Source organism: Nematostella vectensis, chromosome 13 (genome assembly GCF_932526225.1).
Source record: "Nematostella vectensis chromosome 13, jaNemVect1.1, whole genome shotgun sequence".
Lineage (NCBI taxonomy): Eukaryota > Metazoa > Cnidaria > Anthozoa > Actiniaria > Edwardsiidae > Nematostella > Nematostella vectensis.
Window position 1 is genome coordinate 7,128,254 of NC_064046.1, and position 24,181 is coordinate 7,152,434.

Here is a 24,181-nt window from a genome sequence, read left to right on the forward strand (position 1 = left end):
CAGCCAGAAAGCGTTAGTTCTCGCGGTGACTTTCACTAAAAATAATCATGATAACAGCCGCATAAAATCCGGGCGTTAGAGTTCAAATGAGAGTGTAGGAGTGCGGGTGAGGATTGAGGAGAGCCTCCCATTGGCTAGGTGTGTGATATGGCAAATATCGTATCGAATGTCGTGATCTACATACAACGCATGGGATGGTAAAATGCTACGGTTCGCTCCCCTGTCAATCATTTCAATCCTCGCTTAAAGGCGCGGCGAAGCAGAGTGATAAATTCTGTTCGTGCTTAGACAAAAAGCAGAACCCGCGCGCCGATACTGTCACCAACTTTACACGGCTTTTTGGTTAAATCCCTGCGCTGTTGAGTTTGACCTTCTGTGCAAACACCTCGCTTTTCATTCACTTCAAAGGCATGATTAATACTAATGTCCAAACAGTACAGCCTTTGAATCCTTTTGTCATTTGCAAACAAAGCTGAGATCCGAAAGATTGACAAGAGCCGTACCAAACCATCGAACAGAAAAGCTTTTTTTGGTTTTTAAGCATGATACAGGCTTCAGCAAACAACTTCGACACTTCTTCAAAATATTTGAGCCGGCTATTTGACCCCATTTATTTGTAAACACAATATTTACCCAGCACTTTCATATTGTTCTGTAATAGCCAGCAAGAGTAAACAACAGAGGTGCGAAACTTACATGTTTTCATTCACCGAGACTGTTTATTATTTCAAGAATTTCCGGTTTTTATTCACAGAAGAAATCATTCTCGGTTCACACATGGTAGGAAAAAAGAAAGGAAAGAAAAATACTACTCGCGTACTCACTAAATATTTGCTTTAGACATCGTATTTTTTATCAAACACTTACGTCACCCGTCAAGATCTGATTAATACTCGCTTCTCTTGGAATGCTGTTTTATCAAAAGCAGTCTGAATTACTAACATTGTTTTGCTAGTTTGCGAAAACTAGTGACAGAGGCTTAGGTGAGATTATCTATGCAATTCGCATACAGGAAAACATTTTAAGATGCAAATGATTTGGGTTATTAATAAATTCAATTAATATGTCTATTTTGACAGGTCAAACAATAAAAGCGCTCTACATAGTTATTTTACGACACTGGGCACAGCATCAACCGAAATTGAGGCTCTCTACAGTCAGACCAAATAGGTTTAAACAAAAAGTGAGTTACAATACGTTTATTAAGGTAATTCCTGTTTTCATTTTAGGTGATAAATAAGCACATGGGATATCAATTAACAACTTTAGCACCTGTTGTCAATGGTAAATTGATGGGACGAACTCTTGGCCATTCATCAAGAGGATAACAACCAGATGACTCATCATGACGTAAGGTTACATTATCACAAACACGGTACAGAAAAGGGCAAAAGCGAGATTACAAAAAGTCAACTGAATTAAACTAAAGCGAGTTTTACATGATTTTGAACTGTTGGGGACTCGTCTTTCTCAGCCAAAAAGGCTCACTCTTTTTTTTTCTTAAGAACGTGTAATTTTCAGTTGAGGCTGAGCCGTTCTTATTTTTGGAGGTGTGATATGTTCTTAACGATGTTTTTACATTTTAGTGTATATAAGAATATAACACCCAACGAATTATTAGGAAGATCTATAATGATCAATAGCAATAATAAAGGTTGTTACTATGAGCACAATATGATTTTGCATTTTAGAACGCACCAGGACTAAAAAGGAAATTTGTTTCTGCTATCTGAGCCTCGGTATGTTCTTAGCATGTTCTTTAAATCTGGTGAAATCTCTGGATGTTCTTATAAAAGGGTTCATATAAAAAAAAGTGTATTTAAGACTATGATAACGGATAATAAACTAATTATGTTCTGTTGATGTTTTGCTTTAAAATATAAAACACGCCCTTATTCACGCCAAATAATAAGTATTTTTCTTCTAAGTCTTTACGAGAATATAAAACTTGAACCCGCTAGGGACGTACATTTGCACTTAACATTTTTTTTTTTACTTACAACGCGGAAAGAAGATCTGAGCGTTTTAATTATTCAGCTAATTTAGGGCTCAAGGTTGCTGTTTTGTTTGGGTTCTTAATAAATCGAGGTATGTATTTGTATATAAAACATCAAAGCATAAAGGAAGTTAGGTACAAGCTACTGCAATAACCTGACAACAGGCCCACAGGCTGTGCAAACACGACCATCACCTGCGAGTCCGAAGTTTGACATGTTTGGTTCTGTTCAAGTTCTGCTTGCTTCGTTTCACAGTCTCAAATCCATTTTTCGACAAAACATTTGAGATGTTTCCTTACTGGATTTAAATCCAGTAACATTTCCTTCTATCGATTTCTTTTTAAAATAACATTATTTCGTCATCTGAAGGGAAGAAGAAGAAAGGAAGGCCTAAAACCACTTGACGAACAACAGTAGAGAGAGAGAGAAATGAAGAATGCAGGATGGAAGACATGGATAAGGCAAATGCTGTTGCTGCCAACAGAAGACACTGGAAGCATTCTGTGGCGTTATGTGCCACTAGGCACAAAATAGATAGGTAAGGTAACATGTTGTTTATTCGTTTGACCAATAATGTGAAGAAAAACCTTTCGCTGCAGTAAGTGATAAGTCAAATTTCAATCAAAACATTCAATTTTTGGACACGTTCTCTGTGCGTCGTTGTCGTATTATGCAAAGGAGAAAGGTGGCGGGGGTTGGGGGGGTGGTCGACACCCGTTTTTTCGTAAATAAATTAATCTGAGCATCATTTTATCATGTATTTATTCAAAGAAGTTGTTTCCCTGATCAATTCAGGCCCGTACCCAGGGGGTTGCAGGGGGTGCGAACGCACCCCCCTACAACGACCGAAAGTCCACTTTCGGTTCTCAATAGACGTAGACAAAACTATAAAGCATCAACTATATTTCCTTGTATGTTATTAATCCATAAGTCAGACTTGTATTTGTAGCCAAATCCGACAATAAACGTCCCGTGGAGATACTGCAAAGGCAAAAAATCCTTTTTGTTCTTTCGGGGGTGGTCAGATTTTTATCAGAAAACTCCTCCCCCCCCCCCCCTCTACCCCAGAAAAATTAGGTCCACTTTTTCGGACTTCGCACCCCCCAAGAAAAATCCTGGGTACGAGCCTGCAATTTATCAAAAATAAAATAAATAATTTCTCACAACTGCGGTTGCATCAATCTGGCCGGTATTAAATGATATTAAACGATATCTCGGCATTTTAAAATGGCTCAAATGCCTTTTCCTTGCGACTAGTTTTTCTGTTCGTTGTATTGTTTTTTTTCGTCGTAGAACATAAACGAGGAAACGCAATGTATGATACGTCAAATATTATAAATTTTTCAATTCTTCAATTCTTCAAAAAGTTGTCTTCAATGACTTACGTCCATATACAACTTGCCTTTAATCCGGTGTTTATGAATATTTTTTAAAAATAATATAGAATTTTATGACAAGAGAAGCGGAAACAACTTTTCTGTCCACCCATGTTAAGCTAGATTCCTGTCAGGCCGTGATCTACTAGATTTCTGTCCTGGCCATGAAATACAGATCAGCAATAGCCACTATGATCGCCAGGAATGTACCAATGATGACTCTCTAGGGTGGAAATGACAGACATGTAAATGATAAAATGTAAGAAGGTGACTCTTTGGGCATGGAGGAAATAAATAAATAATAAGTACGGAAGGTGAGAAGCATTTGTCTTTGGGGCCTTGATTACCTAATCTTGTATTCATTTCCCCTTATCCCCCACCCTTACCCCCCCCCCCCCCCCATCTGATATCAAACTATTAACCTTACTTAGCACACCCCTCCCCCCATCTGATATCAAACTATTAACCTTACTTAGCACACCCCTTACCCCTGCCCCCATCTGATATCAAACTATTAACCTTACTTAGCACACCCCTCCCCCCATCTGATATCAAACTATTAACCTTACTTAGCACACCCCTCCCCCCATCTGATATCAAACTATTAATCTTACTTAGCACACCCCTCCCCCCATCTGATATCAAACTATTAACCTTACTTAGCACACCCCTTACCCCCCATCTGATATCAAACTATTAACCCTACTTAGCACACCCCTTACCCCCATCTGATATCAAACTATTAACCTTACTTAGCACACCCCTTACCCCCATCTGATATCAAACTATTAACCCTACTTAGCACACCCCTTACCCCCATCTGATATCAAACTATTAACCTTACTTAGCACACCCCTTACCCCCATCTGATATCAAACTATTAACCTTACTTAGCACACCCCTTACCCCCATCTGATATCAAACTATTAACCTTACTTAGCACACCCCTTACCCCCATCTGATATCAAACTATTAACCTTACTTAGCACACCCCTCCCCCCTATCTGATATCAAACTATTAACCTTACTTAGCACACCCCTTCCCCCCCAATCTGATATTAAACTATTAACCTTACTTAGCACACCCCTTACCCCTGCCCCCATCTGATATCAAACTATTAACCTTACTTAGCACACCCCTCCCCCCATCTGATATCAAACTATTAACCTTACTTAGCACACCCCTTACCCCCCCATCTTATATCAAACTATTAACCTTACTTAGCACACCCCTCCCCCCATCTGATATCAAACTATCAACCTTACTTAGCACAACCTTCCCCCCATCTGATATCAAACTATTAACCTTACTTAGCACACCCCTCCCCCCATCTGATATCAAACTATTAACCTTACTTAGCACACACCTCCCCCTATCTGATATCAAACTATTAACCTTAATTAGCACACCCCTTACCCCCATCTGATATCAAACTATTAACCTTACTTAGCACACCCCTTACCCCCCCCCCCCCCCCAATCTGATATCAAACTATTAACCTTACTTAGCACACACCTCCCCCCATCTGATATCAAACTATTAACCTTACTTAGCACACCCCTCCCCCCATCTGATATCAAACTATTAACCTTACTTAGCACACCCCTTACCCCCCATCTGATATCAAACTATTAACCTTACTTAGCACACCCCTTACCCCCATCTGATATCAAACTATTAACCTTACTTAGCACACCCCTTACCCCCCCCCAATCTGATATCAAACTATTAATCTTACTTAGCACACCCCTTACCCCCATCTGATATCAAACTATTAACCTTACTTAGCACACCCCTTACCCTAGCACACCCCTCCCCCCATCTGATATCAAACTATTAACCCTACTTAGCACACCCCTCCCCCCATCTGATATCAAACTATTAACCTTAATTAGCACACCCCTTACCCCATCTGATATCAAACTATCAACCATATTTAGCACACCCCTGCCCCCATCTGATATCAAACTATTAACCTTACTTAGCACACCCCTTACCCCCCATCTGATATCAAACTATTAACCTTACTTAGCACACCCCTTACCCCCATCTGATATCAAACTATTAACCTTACTTAGCACACCCCTCCCCCCTATCTGATATCAAACTATTAACCTTACTTAGCACACCCCTTCCCCCCCAATCTGATATTAAACTATTAACCTTACTTAGCACACCCCTTACCCCTGCCCCCATCTGATATCAAACTATTAACCTTACTTAGCACACCCCTCCCCCCATCTGATATCAAACTATTAACCTTACTTAGCACACCCCTTACCCCCCCATCTTATATCAAACTATTAACCTTACTTAGCACACCCCTCCCCCCATCTGATATCAAACTATCAACCTTACTTAGCACAACCTTCCCCCCATCTGATATCAAACTATTAACCTTACTTAGCACACCCCTCCCCCCATCTGATATCAAACTATTAACCTTACTTAGCACACACCTCCCCCTATCTGATATCAAACTATTAACCTTAATTAGCACACCCCTTACCCCCATCTGATATCAAACTATTAACCTTACTTAGCACACCCCTTACCCCCCCCCCAATCTGATATCAAACTATTAACCTTACTTAGCACACACCTCCCCCCATCTGATATCAAACTATTAACCTTACTTAGCACACCCCTCCCCCCATCTGATATCAAACTATTAACCTTACTTAGCACACCCCTTACCCCCCATCTGATATCAAACTATTAACCTTACTTAGCACACCCCTTACCCCCATCTGATATCAAACTATTAACCTTACTTAGCACACCCCTTACCCCCCCCAATCTGATATCAAACTATTAATCTTACTTAGCACACCCCTTACCCCCATCTGATATCAAACTATTAACCTTACTTAGCACACCCCTTACCCTAGCACACCCCTCCCCCCATCTGATATCAAACTATTAACCCTACTTAGCACACCCCTCCCCCCATCTGATATCAAACTATTAACCTTAATTAGCACACCCCTTACCCCCATCTGATATCAAACTATTAACCTTACTTAGCACACCCCTTACCCCCCCCCCCAATCTGATATCAAACTATTAACCTTACTTAGCACACCCCTCCCCCCATCTGATATCAAACTATTAACCTTAATTAGCACACCCCTTACCCCCATCTGATATCAAACTATCAACCTTACTTAGCACACCCCTCCCCCCCATCTAATATCAAACTATTAACCTTACTTAGCACACCCCTTACCCCATCTGATATCAAACTATCAACCATATTTAGCACACCCCTGCCCCCATCTGATATCAAACTATTAACCTTACTTAGCACACCCCTTACCCCCCATCTGATATCAAACTATTAACCTTACTTAGCACACCCCTTACCCCCATCTGATATCAAACTATTAACCTTACTTAGCACACCCCTTACCCCCCCCCCCCAATCTGATATCAAACTATTAATCTTACTTAGCACACCCCTTACCCCCATCTGATATCAAACTATTAACCTTACTTAGCACACCCCTTACCCTAGCACACCCCTCCCCCCATCTGATATCAAACTATTAACCCTACTTAGCACACCCCTCCCCCCATCTGATATCAAACTATTAACCTTAATTAGCACACCCCTTACCCCCATCTGATATCAAACTATTAACCTTACTTAGCACACCCCTTACCCCCCCCCAATCTGATATCAAACTATTAACCTTACTTAGCACACCCCTCCCCCTATCTGATATCAAACTATTAACCTTAATTAGCACACCCCTTACCCCCATCTGATATCAAACTATCAACCTTACTTAGCACACCCCTCCCCCCCATCTAATATCAAACTATTAACCTTACTTAGCACACCCCTTACCCCATCTGATATCAAACTATCAACCATATTTAGCACACCCCTGCCCCCATCTGATATCAAACTATTAACCTTACTTAGCACACCCCTTACCCCCCATCTGATATCAAACTATTAACCTTACTTAGCACACCCCTTACCCCCATCTGATATCAAACTATCAACCTTACTTAGCACACCCCTTACCCCCATCTGATATCAAACTATCAACCTTACTTAGCACACCCCTTACCCCCATTTGATATCAAACTATTAACCTTACTTAGCACACCCCTTACCCCCATCTGATATCAAACTATCAACCTTACTTAGCACACCTCTTACCCCCCCCCCCCCAATCTGATATCAAACTATTAACCTTACTTAGCACACCCCCTGATCTGATATCAAACTATTAACCTTACTTAGCACACCCCTTACCCCCCATCTGATATCAAACTATTAACCTTACTTAGCACACCCCTTACCCCCCATCTGATATCAAACTATTAACCTTACTTAGCACACCCCTTACCCCATCTGATATCAAACTATTAACCTTACTTAGCACACCCCTTACCCCCATCTCATATCAAACTATCAACCTTACTTAGCACACCCCTTACCCCCATCTGATATCAAACTATCAACCTTACTTAGCACACCCCTTACCCCCATTTGATATCAAACTATTAACCTTACTTAGCACACCCCTTACCCCCATCTGATATCAAACTATCAACCTTACTTAGCACACCTCTTACCCCCCCCCCCCCCCCAATCTGATATCAAACTATTAACCTTACTTAGCACACCCCTTACCCCCCATCTGATATCAAACTATTAACCTTACTTAGCACACCCCTTACCCCCCATCTGATATCAAACTATTAACCTTACTTAGCACACCCCTTACCCCATCTGATATCAAACTATTAACCTTACTTAGCACACCCCTTACCCCCCATTTGATATCAAACTATTAACCTTACTTAGCACACCCCTTACCCCTCCCCCCATCTGATATCAAACTATTAACCTTACTTAGCACACCCCTCCCCCCATCTGATATCAAACTATTAACCTTACTTAGCACACCCCTCCCCCCATCTGATATCAAACTATTAACCTTAATTAGCACACCCCTTACCCCCCATCTGATATCAAACTATTAACCTTACTTAGCACACCCCTTACCCCCATCTGATATCAAACTATTAACCTTACTTAGCACACCCCTCCCCCCATCTGATATCAAACTATTAACCTTACTTAGCACACCCCTTACCCCATCTGATATCAAACTATTAACCTTACTTAGCACACCCCTTACCCCCATCTGATATCAAACTATTAACCTTACTTAGCACACCCCTTACCCCCATCTGATATAAAACTATTAACCCTACTTAGCACACCCCTTACCCCATCTGATATCAAACTATTAACCTTACTTAGCACACCCCTCCCCCCATCTGATATCAAACTATTAACCTTACTTAGCACACCCCTCCCCCCATCTGATATCAAACTATTAACCTTACTTAGCACACCCCTTACCCCCCATCTGATATCAAACTATTAACCTTACTTAGCACACCCCTTACCCTCCATCTGATATCAAACTATTAACCTTACTTAGCACACCCCTCCCCCATCTGATATCAAACTATTAACCTTACTTAGCACACCCCTTCCCCCCCCCCATCTTCTATCAAACTATCAACCTTACTTAGCACACCCCTTACCCCCCCCCATCTGATATCAAACTATTAACCTTACTTAGCACACCCCTTACCCCCCATCTGATATTAAACTATTAACCTTAATTAGCACACCCCTTACCCCCCATCTGATATCAAACTATTAACCTTACTTAGCACACCCCTTACCCCCCATCTGATATCAAACTATTAACCTTACTTAGCACACCCCTTACCCCCATCTGATATCAAACTATTAACCTTACTTAGCACACCCCTCCCCCCCATCTGATATCAAACTATTAACCTTACTTAGCACACCCCTTACCCCCATCTGATATCAAACTATTAACCTTACTTAGCACACCCTTCCCCCCATCTGATATCAAACTATTAACCTTACTTAGCACACCCCTTCCCCCCCCCCCATCTTCTATCAAACTATTAACCTTACTTAGCACACCCCGTCCCCCCCATCTGATATCAAACTATTAACCTTAATTAGCACACCCCTCCCCCCCATCTGATATCAAACTATTAACCTTACTTAGCACACCCCTTACCCCCCTATCTGATATCAAACTATTAACCTTACTTAGCACACCCCTCCCCCCATCTGATATCAAACTATTAACATTACTTAGCACACCCCTTACCCCCCATCTGATATCAAACTATTAACCTTACTTAGCACACCCCTTACCCCCATCTGATATCAAACTATTAACCTTACTTAGCACACCCCTCCCCCCATCTGATATCAAACTATTAACCTTACTTAGCACACCCCTTACCCCCCATCTGATATCAAACTATTAACCTTACTTAGCACACCCCTCCCCCCCATCTGATATCAAACTATTAACCTTACTTAGCACACCCCTTACCCCCATCTGATATCAAACTATTAACCCTACTTAGCACACCCCTTACCCCCCATCTGATATCAAACTATTAACCTTACTTAGCACACCCCTTACCCCCCATCTGATATCAAACTATTAACCTTACTTAGCACACCCCTCCCCCCCATCTGATATCAAACTATTAACCTTACTTAGCACACCCCTCCCCCCATCTGATATCAAACTATTAACCTTACTTAGCACACCCCTTACCCCCCCCCCCCATATGGTAACAAATCTATTAACCTTACCATGCTCATTTCCTGAAATGCAAATTGGGATGATGCAAACCCAAACATAAAGGCAGCCCCAACGCTGAGCACAAAGTTGACAATCGATGAGACTTGTCTTGAGGTGGAGCGGACTACAAACATACCAGATTAAAGCTTTTAGACAGGGGTATTCAACATGTCTTATAGTTCACATTCTAGTGATGTGTCCTTTGGCAAGTGCATACAGGGAAATTTAGTTTCTAAATTTCTCTCATGCATTAATAAAGAGGGAAATTTCCCTCTACATCAGTGCATGAGAGAAATTATAGCATGGCATATCGGGGAATTTGGTGCTTATATGTCCCCTCAACCTCAGGATGACTAGTTAAAGTCCCTCAGCCTGCGGCGTAAGGACTTCGGTTGCTGGGAATAAATTCCCTTGTGCCATGCTATAACTTATAAGAAACTGATGCAAGAGGAGAAGAAACTTTAGAGACAATGGTCTGTTATATAGCCACTTCTAAGTATTGCTCAAACTCATGTAGATATGGGATGTAGTTGTTCTTCAGGGCCTTCCATAGCAAGGGATAGGGGACTGTTAGGGGACTTGATCCCCCTATCTGTCCCAATCCTTCAAAACTTCTAAAAAAATAATAAAAAAATGACCAGTTAGGGAGTGGCTGTATTCCTCCAATGCTTTATCATGTTGTGGCATCATTAGTGTGGCATTTTAGTGACAGGGTGACTTAGAGAGTGACAGAGGTCTGAAGTTCTGTGTGTGATGCACAGTGTGAGCTTGAATGTGCTGCATTTAAAATCTCACCTACTACTGTCTATGGGAAGAACTAAATGAAACTGACCTTCAGCTCCTAGAGTGTCTCTCTGTTTCTGCTCCAGTGCAGGCCCGACATTGGCAACCATCTGGTCATATTGTATTTGCTCCTGTTTGGCCCGCAGTTTATTCAGCCGAGCAACTAGTTCAGGATTCTGAGCAAAGAAATCACACCTGGTCAGTTGATTTGATAGGCAAGAAGAAATTGGGTTGCTTAAAGTGCATCTGAAGAAATAAAAGGGATTTCCTCCAAAACAGTTAATTCATTGATATCTATTATCTTCTATGCTAGAAGAATGGCTACTACCAGAAAAATCATTTTTTTCCCAAATCCCAGATTCTTTTACGGCCCTTTGATTGAACCTGTCTGTAAAACACCTACTTGCCCAGTCCCCTCACGGCTAAAGCATGAGTTGGCACAAAGGATCACCAAATAAGGAGTATTGTGCAAGTTTGTGTGAGTTTTGTGAGAGAAAACGATTCAAACAACACATGCAGTGTCTTTACTTTGAAACTTTATTTGACATGGAAATAAAGTGTTTTTCCTCTTGGTAGCTGGCTATACAAATATAAAATGTATTTCCTTTTGCATTTTAAAGTAGCTCTTATTGATAGCTTAAATGGATTTGCAATTTTGAAGCCATTTAATTTGCATTACTTGCCCCAACATGGTGCCTCTATCATAGTTTACTAAACTAGTTGTAGGAAATGCTGATTATCTCGCTGAAAGATGTGTTCTTTAGATATATAGATATAGCTCACATATAATTTGAATAATGTATGACATTTTTTTGCACAAATAGTAATAGAATTTGCTTTGACATTTTTGCTGTGTATTTAAACACCATATTTTGTTCCATCTCACTAGAAATGTAAACATTGCTAAATGCTTTTTGCTGTCTTTTCCTCTCAGTGCTCTGACTAAATATCAATATTAAGCATCAAATATGCACTTTTGACGACTAAGACTAGTCGTAGATGAAAATAAAGACCCTTTGAGCAGTCATATTTTGTCTAACAATTTCATCTCACCAAAACTTGCCATTTTGGTGTGGGTTACAGCAATTCCACCTAGCAAAAAATGCTTGATATCTTGCTCAAAGTTGGGTCTTTTAGGTATTCGTATGGGTCACAGACAACTTCAATGATACATGATCCTCAAAACCTAGATGAAATGCTTAAGGGAATTTACGCTAAATGCGTTACTGTGAGTGCTCATGTAAAGATATTTATACATTACAAAATACTCATGCAAACTTGGAAAAAGATCGATAATGAAAACGGGTAATTTGTTTAATTTCATTTTAGGAGCGTATATTTTAGAGACAGCATCTGAATGTACAATTTGCTGTGTTCAAACAAAAGTAGCGTAGAATCAAAGACCAAAGCGAAGGATTACGTAAAAAAAATTAATATCAAACAACAAAATATCTGGTGAGCACTTGTACTGGTGTGATGTTGCCATGAAATAAAAATAAAATAAAATAAACTTTATGATGTAAGTTAACTCATATAATTTGTTTTGTCTGTATCTACAGATATCACACTCATGATTCTACTGTTGTCCTTTTGCTTCTCTATTTTTTGATAATTTGCCAGCCAAACATAGATTATCAGCAGAAGGCTTGTCTTGGTATGGCAAATATATGTTGCTGTAGCCTTGTTGAGTTGCTTTCTCTGTCTCGATGTCACTGGCATCGCTTTCTCACTCAGCAGAGCTTGTCGTTTCATGAGGAGAAGTGCTCATTTTCATGAATGAAGATGCAGACTGCGCGCGAGCTGACAAGTTACATTTTTGCGCCACGTGACCGCAATCATTTGTCATTCAGCAACAAAGGTGATTGCTATATTCAAAGAGCTGTAAAAGAATAGGGGATTTGTGAAAGAAAACATTTTTTTTGGTAATATCGTTTCTTCTAGCCTAGGAGATTATAAAATATCAATGACTGGGAAGTTTTGGAGGATATCACTTTTATTCCTTCTGATGCACTTTAATTCAAAAGCAAGCAAGCTTTAGTTCAATAGCAAGGAGTCTAACACAGGGGTTTACCTAATAATAAGAGAAGCTCTAAAAAGGCAATGGACACAAAAATCTTAAAAATTGAACTGCTTTCAATGTTTCCTTATGCATGCAAACTTCAAAGGCAATTTTCACTGTAATACTTTAAAGGCAACATTGTTATTAGTATATTACTTGTTCCACTTGAAGTCAATGTTGACCAAGTAATTATTAAAGTGTCAATTGATAAACGTTTAAAACTTCAGCTTTCAAAAATGGGGGTCAGTTAAACAAAAGTCCCAAGCGTAACATTGTTACCACTTCTCACCCTCTCTGGTGGCCTTGGAGGTTCCACATAAAGTTCACTTCCCTCCAGCATTTCATGCAAGTACGCTGGCCTGTCATCCTCTAAGGAAATAAGACAAAGTCTAACAAAGCATGTAAATGGTGGGCAAGATGAGTAGTTAGTTATTTAACAATTTACATTGCTGTCAGCTAACCTGCTTTAGGCTGGTGTCACAAGATTTTGGACCTCATCACAAGCCTAATTTTTGTGAGAATGTTCATACATTCTCTGTATTCAGCCGCATTAGTTCTTTTTTTTTTCCACATATTTACTGTATTTCACCTGATTTCACAAGATTTCTGTCCAAGATGGGTTGACAGCTATGAATGTATGCAGTGTTGATTAGTATGCTTCTCTCCTTTTATATGTATTCTCTTCGTTGGAGCGAAGTGAACCAAAAAATACGAAGGGCTACCGCTCGAAACGTCAGCACAACCACTCTGTTTCACAGCGGCGTTTAAGGGTGTACTGACATCTGTTGCTAAGGAAAAGTTAATATAGCATAAAAGCCTTGTAGAAAGTCATGAGGGACTGATATTTGCCAAGTTGACCAACAAAAGTGTGCTGACTATTATGATGACGTTACCCCGTGACGTCATAATGTGACGTCATAGATACAGATAAAAGCAAATATTCAAAGTAATTTTGCTCGAAAACAAATATTGAATACGTTTTATGAATCTTGAGGGATGGGTGCATTAAGCCAAGCATGCGTTTTAGAAATGATTGAGTAATTGTTTTTTTTTAATGATTTTTCAAAGGTCCTGAAATCCAGATTATTTGATATAATTTTGGTTTCTGTTAGATTAACGCTAAATCCATGCTTGGCTTTATGAAGGAGGTTTTAATAAAAAAGAATACAGAAAAAATATTAAGTTTTGAAATAATTTGACGACAAAAAAAACTTTTTTTTTAGAAAAACGCAGAACCAGAAGTGAAACAAATCTGGCGCATGCACATTCGGCCTGCCTAGACACACTGATATCTCACATGATGAAATTGAAAGTTTAAAAACAAATTCCAATAGTGTTTCGTGGTATTTAAACTTCAAAGGAACGACATCCATCATGTCATGATGAAAATTGAAAAAGTATTTTAAAATTCTGATACAGCGCGTGCTACTTTGAAATAAGATTTTTCAGTGCATGCGCGAGCGTTTGCAACCGGTGTTTGCAGCGCACGCAGGTAGTGAAAATTGAAAACTTTGGCTTCAAACAGGTTGGCTTCAATAAATCTCTGCTGAATCTTCGTTTTTACAAAATATGGGAAATATCATCACCTGAAAAGGCTGATATCAACTTAAAGTCAAATTGGGGAAATTGAAACGCAAATTTTTGTTTCTTTTACTTCAGGAAAGCTTGTGAATGACAAATTCCTTGTTATGTATATGCGCGCGCTCAACGCCACCAGCGTAGCAACGTCGTTTGAGCAACACTAATGTCAGTACACCCTTAACATACCTTACATACAATGCTTCCCGGCGTAATTAATCGACAAAAATCGATCATCGGTTTGCCGATCGATAACTTGATATTAATAGATGAAATCAGCTGATTAATATCGATTGATATTGGTAATTGATGATTAATCGATAGTCACACGAAGATATTCCTTAATTTCATCGATTATCATCGGCTGTCATCGATTGACTACCCTGGCTTCGATATTTTATAACATTTTCCGGGGCCAACAAATGTTCATAATGTTTCAGTTTAGTTTTCAGTTTAATCTTTGTTTATCGAGGGTAACATATTTAACCGAATATACAGTTTTCTAACAAATGGCCCTCGGTTAGTAAGTACTGTCACTGGGGGTGGTTACTGCCAGAGGGTTTATTGCATCCCCAGTGGTTCTTTTACGTCCCTTTGGTTCAGGTTAGTGTTGTGCAGTTTGAAGAGACGGGACCTCCAGTTTAGTGTCCTTATCCGAGAAGACTGGAAACACGGAAGAATGACTTCAACTCACTTGTGACACAAATTCGAATCAAGGCAGGAACCTGGAAAAAAATCCCCAGTTTGAGCCAGGATTCGAACCTGGGCCACATCCGTGAGAGGCCGACGCCCTAACACACTAGGCCACCCATGCTCCAACCACGCTCATTGGTGGAAGTGGAATCAGCTTCGGTGTATCGAAAAAAAAAACGCTTACTGAATGACTGTTGTTGCGATTGTTGATAGTCATTAGTGGAGCTATGATTTGTTGAAATGCTCTTTAATGTTTTGCTCGTTTTGTCGACAGAGATCATAGCAGGCCGCTCGCTACACTCATCTTGCCAGGCAAGCTCGGCTCCCGAATTACGCGTTTACTCCGACACAACATAAATGGCATTCGTTCTTTTATTCAAGGATTCACAAGGGTCCGTCAAAGGAAAAGGGGATGGGCCAGTGAAGCCTGGATATGATACATTTGTACTCTTTTATGTTCTTTGCGATCATTCAGATCATATTTAATGAAAATCAATATTAATCGATTATGGTACCATTATCGATTACAAATCGATGAAAGATCACAAATTGGCGGATCATCGATTAACCATCGATTTCCAATATTAATCGATTGATTTCGATTGATATCGATTTTCATCGATTATCGGTTTCATCGATTAATTACGCCGGGAAAGCTTCTGGCTTCGACCCCTTCTATTATTGTACATAATTGAAACCTCAATAGACTGATAGGTATATTGACAGATAGAATACAGGAAATAATAATTATCTAAAAATATCAAACTTGGCAGAGTCTAGCATTTTATTGTTTCTGAACTACACCCTGGCAAATCTGAAGATTGTAACACGAAAGCTTACCAGTGCGAAATGCCTTCGATTGCTGCCATATTTCTTTTACTAAACCAAACATTATATGACGTTTTTCACTCTCTTTCTCTGCATCCTTGCTGCTTAATGTTGTCAGCTTTTCGCGCAGTGTCTTGGATAGGTCACTGGATTCAAGAATTCTCTGTATCGCTTCGTGAAGTTTAGGAGTCAAAGTCACTTCCACCGCCATCTTTAAAATGACATCAAACCACCGACAACGACAACACACAGGCTACCCGACATCATATTTCAAATTTAAAACAAATAGAAAAAATAAAAAGTTATTCCCCTTTTCGTGTGCATACTTAGTTTTAGAGGTCATTTTTAATTTTTAAGTGGATTTTTATTTAGCTTCGATAAGAGCTTTTAACAAAATCATATTTTTTTTGCACCACAGGTAGCCCTCCGATTGTTAAGAACGCCTGACATGTTTTGATAGCGCTGCACTGATCGGAAGGGGGATGGCCGGGGTGACGCTTGCTTGTTTAGCGGGATGCTCTGCGGCTTTCGCTTCGTGCTCTGCCAAACTAGCTATGTCTCCCGATTTCTGGCATCGCTTACTGTGTAGTGGTTTGTTGTCTTCAGTTCAAGACACAACAAGTTCAGAAGACGAGACTTATTGCCCTTGGGTAAGGTTAGACCTGTTTCGTGTTAGCAGCATAATACACATACATATATCTCTTTGGGAAGCTCAACTGAAAATGTTAAGGTCAATTGACAATAATGATTATATCGATATAATTGATATAATTTGTAAGGCTCAAAAACTAACAGGAAGAAGAGGGGTCATATAGCGTCAAGTTACTTGTAGATTAGACTTCAACTCAAATTTGAATTGGACCAAAGAACAAAAAATATAGCCCTATTATGGTTTAGTAATTGGGTATGTGGCGATAGATCTGTGTCACGAAACTAAAGATCTGCTTAATACTTAAGACACGTTAGGGTAAGCAATTTGCACACAAATAAGACATCAAAGCAAGCCTAAGTAGATTAAGGGTGCTGCGACATATTTCGTTACTTAGCAATTCGGTTTTAAGGCATGCATGCGATCATTTGAGAACTTCATACTTTTAGGCGGGAAAATCATGTGGCAGGAAAACAATTAACGTACACGCCACATTTTTAGCTACGTAAACAAAAGCCCGAAACTGGCCAGAAAAATGGAATTAACAGCAAATGCTGTAAAAAAATAAGATAGCGTGATTTTTTACCTAGGGCACCTATCACTGTTAAAAAGCGGGAGAAAAGTCAATATTTTTATTTTAAAAATCACAACATTCGCATTAGTAACCAGGCTTTATCACATCATGCGCATGTGTAGATGAATCTACTTCCAGTTTGTGTTTCTAACTCTATAATTTTTGCGAAGAACAGATGCTCTGGATTGTTTTAGGCAGAGAACATGTACCTAGTTGCTGCTATAAAACTATGTATTGATTTCCTGATATTTTAAAAATTAAGGAAATTATTCAAATTAGAGTGGAAAAATAAAAGTTCAAATTGTGCCAAGATTTTATTATTTGGAAAAATTGAAAACACATGCTTAAGCTACATTTATTATTGCAGATACTTCAACAGCCGAAATTTTGGATTTTATCTGTTGTGACGTCATTTCAAAAATTAGAGGTTTATAAACATTGATGCCATGACTAAATGAATTCCATTTCACAAATGTTTGGCGGATTTATAACGTCTTGAAGTTTTCCTAGCAAAGGCCCTCAGAGAAATGTCCCAACACCCTTAAAAATGTTTCACTGTTAGGCCAAGTAAAAATAAACAGATGTTTTCCATTCCCGCCCACATCTTTGTTTGGGGCCGCTTCAAGATTTTTATTATAAGCCTTTAAAACAAGAAATAACTTGTGCTACTGATTTTGAAAACATTGCAGAAGAACTAAAAACTTTAGTTTCCGTAATATATGACTTATTCAGCACTTTATATTCCATTCTGTTCTACAGCATCGTGCAGGCTTAAAGAACTCCTTAAGTTCAAACAGAGCCCACATTTTACTTTTATCAATGAGCAATATCCCCCAAGATAATCTGAAAAACATATGGTTTAACTTATTATTAAAAAATATTGACTTTAGTTATTGTTGTTCTCCTGGCATGATTGCGCCAATATCCTAATTTTCTACTTTCCATATGCCATCTTATCCTATGCCAACAGGTTGTAGTCTGCTGTCAGATAATATCATTTGGTCTTGTGTTTGTGATGAATGCGCTGATGTGGACTTTGTTTGTCAAGTCTTTGCAAAAGTGTTCTTCAGCTGTCTCAAGTGTTACTAACATTGGGACCAACCTTATTTTTACAGTAAGTATTTTTTTTTCTCACTTCATTGCTTAAAGTAGCCAAGACTTTGTTGCAAAGTGAAAATTGACTAAGGATTGCAAGAGTAGCCATTTAGAGGAATCTTATAGACTAATCACCATACTATAGAATGCTCTGCTTTCAAATGAGGATTTTGTAGTAGGAGACTGTAAAAGGGAGTTTCCAGTAATTGCTTGAATAAGCGCCTACCCCCAAATGAGCACCTCCCCTGAATAAGTGCCTCACCTAAGAGGATAAATATGAATAAGCGCCTCCCTCAAATAAGCGCCTCTCCTAAAAGGATAAATATGAATAAGCACCTCCCTCAAATAAGTGCCTCACCTAAGAGGATAAATATGAATGAGCACCTCCCTCAAATAAGTGCCTCACCTAAGAGGATAAATATGAATAAGCACCTCCCTCAAATAAGTGCCTTGCCTTAGAGGATAAATATGAATAAGCACCTCCCTCAAATAAGTGCCTTACCTAAGAGGATAAATATGAATGAGCACCTCCCTCAAATAAGTGCCTCACCTAAGAGGATAAATATGAATAAGCACCTCCCTCAAATAAGTGCCTCGCCTTAGAGGATAAATATGAATAAGCACCTCCCTCAAATAAGCCCCTCTCCTAAGAAGATAAATATGAATAAGCACCTCCCTCAAATAAGTGCCTCGCCTTAGAGGATAAATATGAATAAGCACCTCCCTCAAATAAGTGCCTGGCCTTAGAGGATAAATATGAATAAGCACCTCCCTCAAATAAGTGCCTCGCCTTAGAGGATAAATATGAATAAGCACCTCCCTCAAATAAGTGCCTCGCCTTAGAGGATAAATATGAATAAGCACCTCCCTCAAATAAGCCCCTCTCCTAAGAGGATAAATATGAATAAGCACCTCCCTCAAATAAGTGCCTCGCCTTAGAGGATAAATATGAATAAGCACCTCCCTCAAATAAGTGCCTTGCCTTAGAGGATAAATATGAATAAGCACCTCCCTCAAATAAGTGCCTTGCCTTAGAGGATAAATATGAATAAGCACCTCCCTCAAATAAGTGCCTCGCCTTAGAGGATAAATATGAATAAGCACCTCCCTTAAATAAGTGCCTCGCCTTAGAGGATAAATATGAATAAGCACCTCCCTTAAATAAGTGCCTCGCCTTAGAGGATAAATATGAATAAGCACCTCCCTTAAATAAGTGCCTCGCCTTAGAGGATAAATATGAATAAGCACCTCCCTCAAATAAGTGCCTCGCCTTAGATGATAAATGTGAATAAGAACCTCCCCAGAATAAGGGCCTCACCTAAATGTGCTACACTTTATATAATCCAAGATGTGCTTAACTAAAGATAATCCAAGATGTGCTTAACTAAAGATGTTTATCTCCCTCTCCCTTCCCCCCACAAAGCAATGTTGTGTATGACGGGGTGCTAGGAGAGTGAGCATGAATATTCAGGGTGTTCAACATTGCTTTGAAGTGGAGGGGGAGATATAACAGAATTGTGTGAATCAATGGACTGTTGTCATCCAAATTTGGTGGGTCTCAACAGTCTTGCCCAGGATTGTAGCATTCAATAAATTGCTATTTGTTTCCCTAGGCATTCCTTGGTGTGGTGTTATTTCAAGAGACCTTGTCTTTGAAGTGGTGGATGGGTGCAACATTAGTGATGACTGGGCTTGTGCTTATACATCATGGCAGCTCAAAAAACATAGAATCAGACACAAAGAAATCACAATGACCCAGGCTTGCTTGTGTGAGAAGCTAACAAGGTGCTCTTGGAGTAAAATACAGGCACAGACCTCGGGTTACCTGATGGGGAAGGAGATGGATGAAACCATCAAGGGGGAGAGGGGAGTGGATAGGTTTTTGGACCGGCGGATCCGGCTTAAAAAGGCATGCGGATTACTGATTTAAAGAAAAAAAACGGATTGTTGGATTCATGTTGGATTTCGGATTCTTAAAATGTAGTCCATTGACGCTCAGCCAAAATGTTGCGACAATCCTCGAGAAGAAGCCTGGAGGCTATGGTACTCCGGGTACTAGGTACTAAGTATTTGTTTCAATTGGAAATGAAGCATGTTGTTTGTTGGGCAATGCCTTGACTGTGATAGACAAGCAAACCACTTTTCACAAACCACACTGTAATTAGGTTTTATTTTTAACAGCAAAGTTTACATTCTAAAGCCTAGCAAGTTCATTTATTATTAAGTACATACATTTTTTAAATGATTGCATGTTGGTGCTCAACTACTAAGACTTGTTTGCGCGTTTATCAGCAGTTGACTGAGCCCTAGAGGAGAAGCTGCCCTTAGGTACCCCGCCATCGTTCTTTTTGGCCTCTGAAGACTGGATACGGGCCGCATCTGATTGGGTCATCGGGTTCTTTGTCCCGGATTGCTGCCCTTGTTGTGGCTTGGCAGGCATTTTGAAGCTCTTAAAGGTTACTGCAAGAGCAATGGCATCATTGAGTGAGACGTATTTTATAGGCGGCGGAAAATCTTAGTTTCTGTGGTATAGAAATAGATTTATAAGAGTGGACAAGAAAATACCATTCTCTTTGTGTAACTACTCGCCGAAATAGCTTAGCGAATTTACGAAAATTTGAGCTTCCTTCTCTCGCTGAAAAACTGTTATTTTGTCTAGATGACGGGAGATTTTCCTCTATTTTTCAAGGTAAGAAGATAAAAAAATTTGTATTTTTGCTATTGTTTAGAGTAAAAATTTGTGAATATGTGTTAGACTTCAATGCATTATACAACGTTTTTACGCCATCTTTGCTAGGGTTGTGAAATTTAAGATTGTTTTTCAAAATAATTGCTTGTCTCGCGCTGTTGTTTGGGGGGTGTACTTTTTAGCATAGAATACACCGAAGTTGAGGAGTACTTCAATTATTTAGGAAAAGATTCCAAGTCTAAAAGGGTTTTGTATATTTTTCCACGATGGTTGGGACACACCGTAACTTAAACTATAATAGTATAGATCGATAAACGGGGATTTGTACAAAACGAGCTGTTCAAGCATTTGACTTTTTACTTAAAAGGTCGATTTTGTGTCTTAGTTTATCGGTCATCAATTCGACCCGAAATAGACCTTTTAAGTAAAAAGTCTAATGCTTGAACAGCTTTCTTTAAGAATTTTTCCAGAAGAATTGAATCATCACAAATCCCCCTTTCACGCCCAAGTTTTTTTGACTGACGCACACAAAATGACACCAGGTCTTCAGTTTTTATAGATTTTCTCTTTTTCCTTAGAATTTCATGGGCTGACATAGTAAGAACAAATATTGCCCACATAATTATTGATCGGAATAAAGTACTGGTTTTCCAAATATTGTATTGCAACAATTTTTATAAGCAGGCAAAGACAAACTTTTTTGAATTTAGCGCAATTTAACCGCGTGCTCGTCATTTGTTAGTTCCAGTTTATGCATGTTTTCAGATAAACTACATCAAATTAACTTCAAAGATTCAGAGTTAACTCTTTAGGGAAGCATATCCAAGTATTATACATAGCTATTTTTCAGGTTTAAGCGAGCTGGTTGTGATAGTCATGTCAGCACCGTTTCTACACAATACAGCATCAACATTGCGGCAATAAAAGCACGGCTTGCATGGTCATTTCATTTGTAAATTTTAGCGGCTTTATTTCATGGATTGAACAAAACTCAACTGTCCATTTTTGCTCATGATTGTCTAATTGATTGACAATTGGCCATAATCTGTGAATACATCAAGTATAGCACGACAACACGAGGATTTGAGAACATCATCGAGCGGAACGAGTGGTGACTATTGAACAAATTCAAGATGGTATTGTGAAGAATTTTCTGCATTGTTGTTCAGATGCGGCCAAAATAGGCTTGCAAAAAAGTATTATTTGCTGCTATTGGTTTTGCAATGTCCAACTGGACGAGAAACAAGTCTTTTTCACTCAAATATTTGCGAATTGTTGGCAATAGTCCGATGCCATGAGTACTTACAAAAATACCGAGATGGTGGCTGAATTTATTCACCGCTAGTTCCTGCATCGTTCGCTGTTGCTCTCAAACCACTCAGAATCTTTCTCTTCGTTTCCTTTTTGCCATTTAGAAGCGCCTCAAACAAGTTTGTTCGATTGACAAGAAATTCAATCAATTCAGAATGATGAAAATATAAAAAAAAACAAAGTTCAAAGTCATTATTTGGATGATTCTTCGGTCCGATGAATGGAGTAGCTTCTTGTTCCTCAATGGCAGTACCGTTCTGTACCAAAGTTGGTCTTTGGGTCGCAAAATACCGACATTTTTCTGCTAGAAATTAGCCCACGGCCATCGTTGTTTACCGATTGTGAATCTGTCTCTCCCAGGCCGTAAAACTCTTTTAAATCGCTATCAAAATCACCCAAAATATCACGAGTCAAGTCCATGATCTAAGGCAAGGTCCGTGGTCGTGGATGGATTTCGAACACGCAAAAAAGTTTTAACTTTGGATAAAAATTTCATGAAGAAGGGTTCGTTGTACTGACTTGAGCTGTAAGAGAGAAACGTGCTCATCGATTCCGTGTTAGGTTTCCATATAAGGCAGTCCTTTTGTCTTTTTGTCCAAGACAAAGAGGCATACAGCAAAATACGGAAAATTCTGTATCTAGGCGCGAAAGGGTTAACTGTTTGGACAAAGAAGTGTAGCGGTGGTCTTTTTGATGATTTTGTTTAAAGCACATAAACCCTGAAGGAAACCTTAACCGTTAAATACCTGTTTTTTGACGAGGGTACGATGAGATCGGGTTGTTTTCTCGTAGCTTCTAGCGACAGATGTGTGCTGAAACCCGTAAGACGAGCTCTTTATACGAGCACAAATTTTCCACGAAATTGTGTCAGCATCTATAATACTGCTGATTAATGCCAAATAGCCGTATCTCATTGGTCAAACATGTTGATATAGAACTGGTTTTTTTTTTTTTGTCGTTTTGCCAAGCTAAGCATAGTTAGTTTCACTTTTGAGATTTCGCAAAGCAGGACGCGTACTTGAAATACAAGTTAAGCACGCATGACGAAAGAAAGCATGTACATGCATGTACAAGAAAAAATAAAAATTTTAAAAAAGAAGGACCTTTGAGGCTAGTCTCCATATAATCGTGTGCGATCGAATGCTACGCTAAGCACAGTTAGTTTCACTTTTCGATTGAAAACGCAACTAAGAACGCACGCAGTCAAGATAACCTGTAATGCATTAGAGAGCCATTCGTAAATATTGAAGCAAAAAAAGCATAGCTAAATAGTTAAATCTGCAGCTGTATTCCATAAACGCTAAAAGTTAATCCTACAAAGTAAACGTTTTAAAAACATTTATTTGCAAGTAGATTTGATGAGGTTTTGTTTTCTTTGCGTTGACATGTGAAAACCTGTCTATAGTTGCACGCTTTTTATACCTGATTTCCACGAAATTATGTCAGCATCTGTTGATTATCTACGAGCAATGATCATTGTTATCTCACTAATTCTAATTGTTTACGCGCGTCTGTTGATTATCTACTCACACTGTTGATTGTTATCTCACTAATTCTGATTGTTCACGTTCGTCTGTTGATTATCCACGCACACTGTTGATTGTTATCTCACTAATTCTGATTGTTCACGCGCGTCTGTTGATTATCTACGCGCACTGATCATTGTTATCTTACTAATTCTGCTAGTTTACGCGCGTCTGTTGATTATCTACTCCCACTGTTGATTGTTATCTCACAAATTCTGATTGTTTATGCGTCTGTTGATTATCTACGCGCACTGATCATTGTTATCTTACTAATTCTGCTAGTTTACGCGCGTCTGTTGATTATCCACGAGCACTGATCATTGTTATCTCACCAATTCTGATTGT

The 24,181-nt window shown here is 39.3% G+C and overlaps 1 protein-coding gene and 1 long non-coding RNA gene across 6 annotated transcripts; one reads left to right on the plus strand and one right to left on the minus strand.

Annotated features, from left to right (window-relative positions):
* Nucleotides 1-573: 573 nt before the first annotated feature.
* LOC116617393 lies at nt 574-18,328 on the plus strand. Of its 5 annotated transcripts, XR_007306340.1 has the most exons (5): nt 1,099-1,183; nt 1,270-1,350; nt 2,367-2,535; nt 16,411-16,642; nt 18,186-18,328. It is a non-coding gene; the product is annotated as an uncharacterized LOC116617393 (long non-coding RNA). The 5 variants fall into 5 exon arrangements; XR_007306341.1 differs by lacking the exon at nt 1,099-1,183 and adding an exon at nt 574-683 and having other exon boundaries at nt 1,230-2,535; XR_007306339.1 differs by lacking the exon at nt 1,099-1,183 and adding an exon at nt 651-780 and having other exon boundaries at nt 1,230-2,535.
* LOC116617391 (transmembrane protein 199) lies at nt 2,743-16,243 on the minus strand. The gene is made up of 5 exons (XM_032380094.2): nt 16,005-16,243; nt 13,183-13,262; nt 10,884-11,010; nt 10,063-10,175; nt 2,743-3,596 (listed from the first exon to the last, which is right to left on the minus strand). Exons 1-5 carry the CDS (start codon nt 16,201-16,203, stop codon nt 3,519-3,521), a joined length of 597 nt encoding a protein of 198 aa, XP_032235985.2. The 5' UTR covers nt 16,204-16,243; the 3' UTR covers nt 2,743-3,518.
* Nucleotides 18,329-24,181: the final 5,853 nt, after the last annotated feature.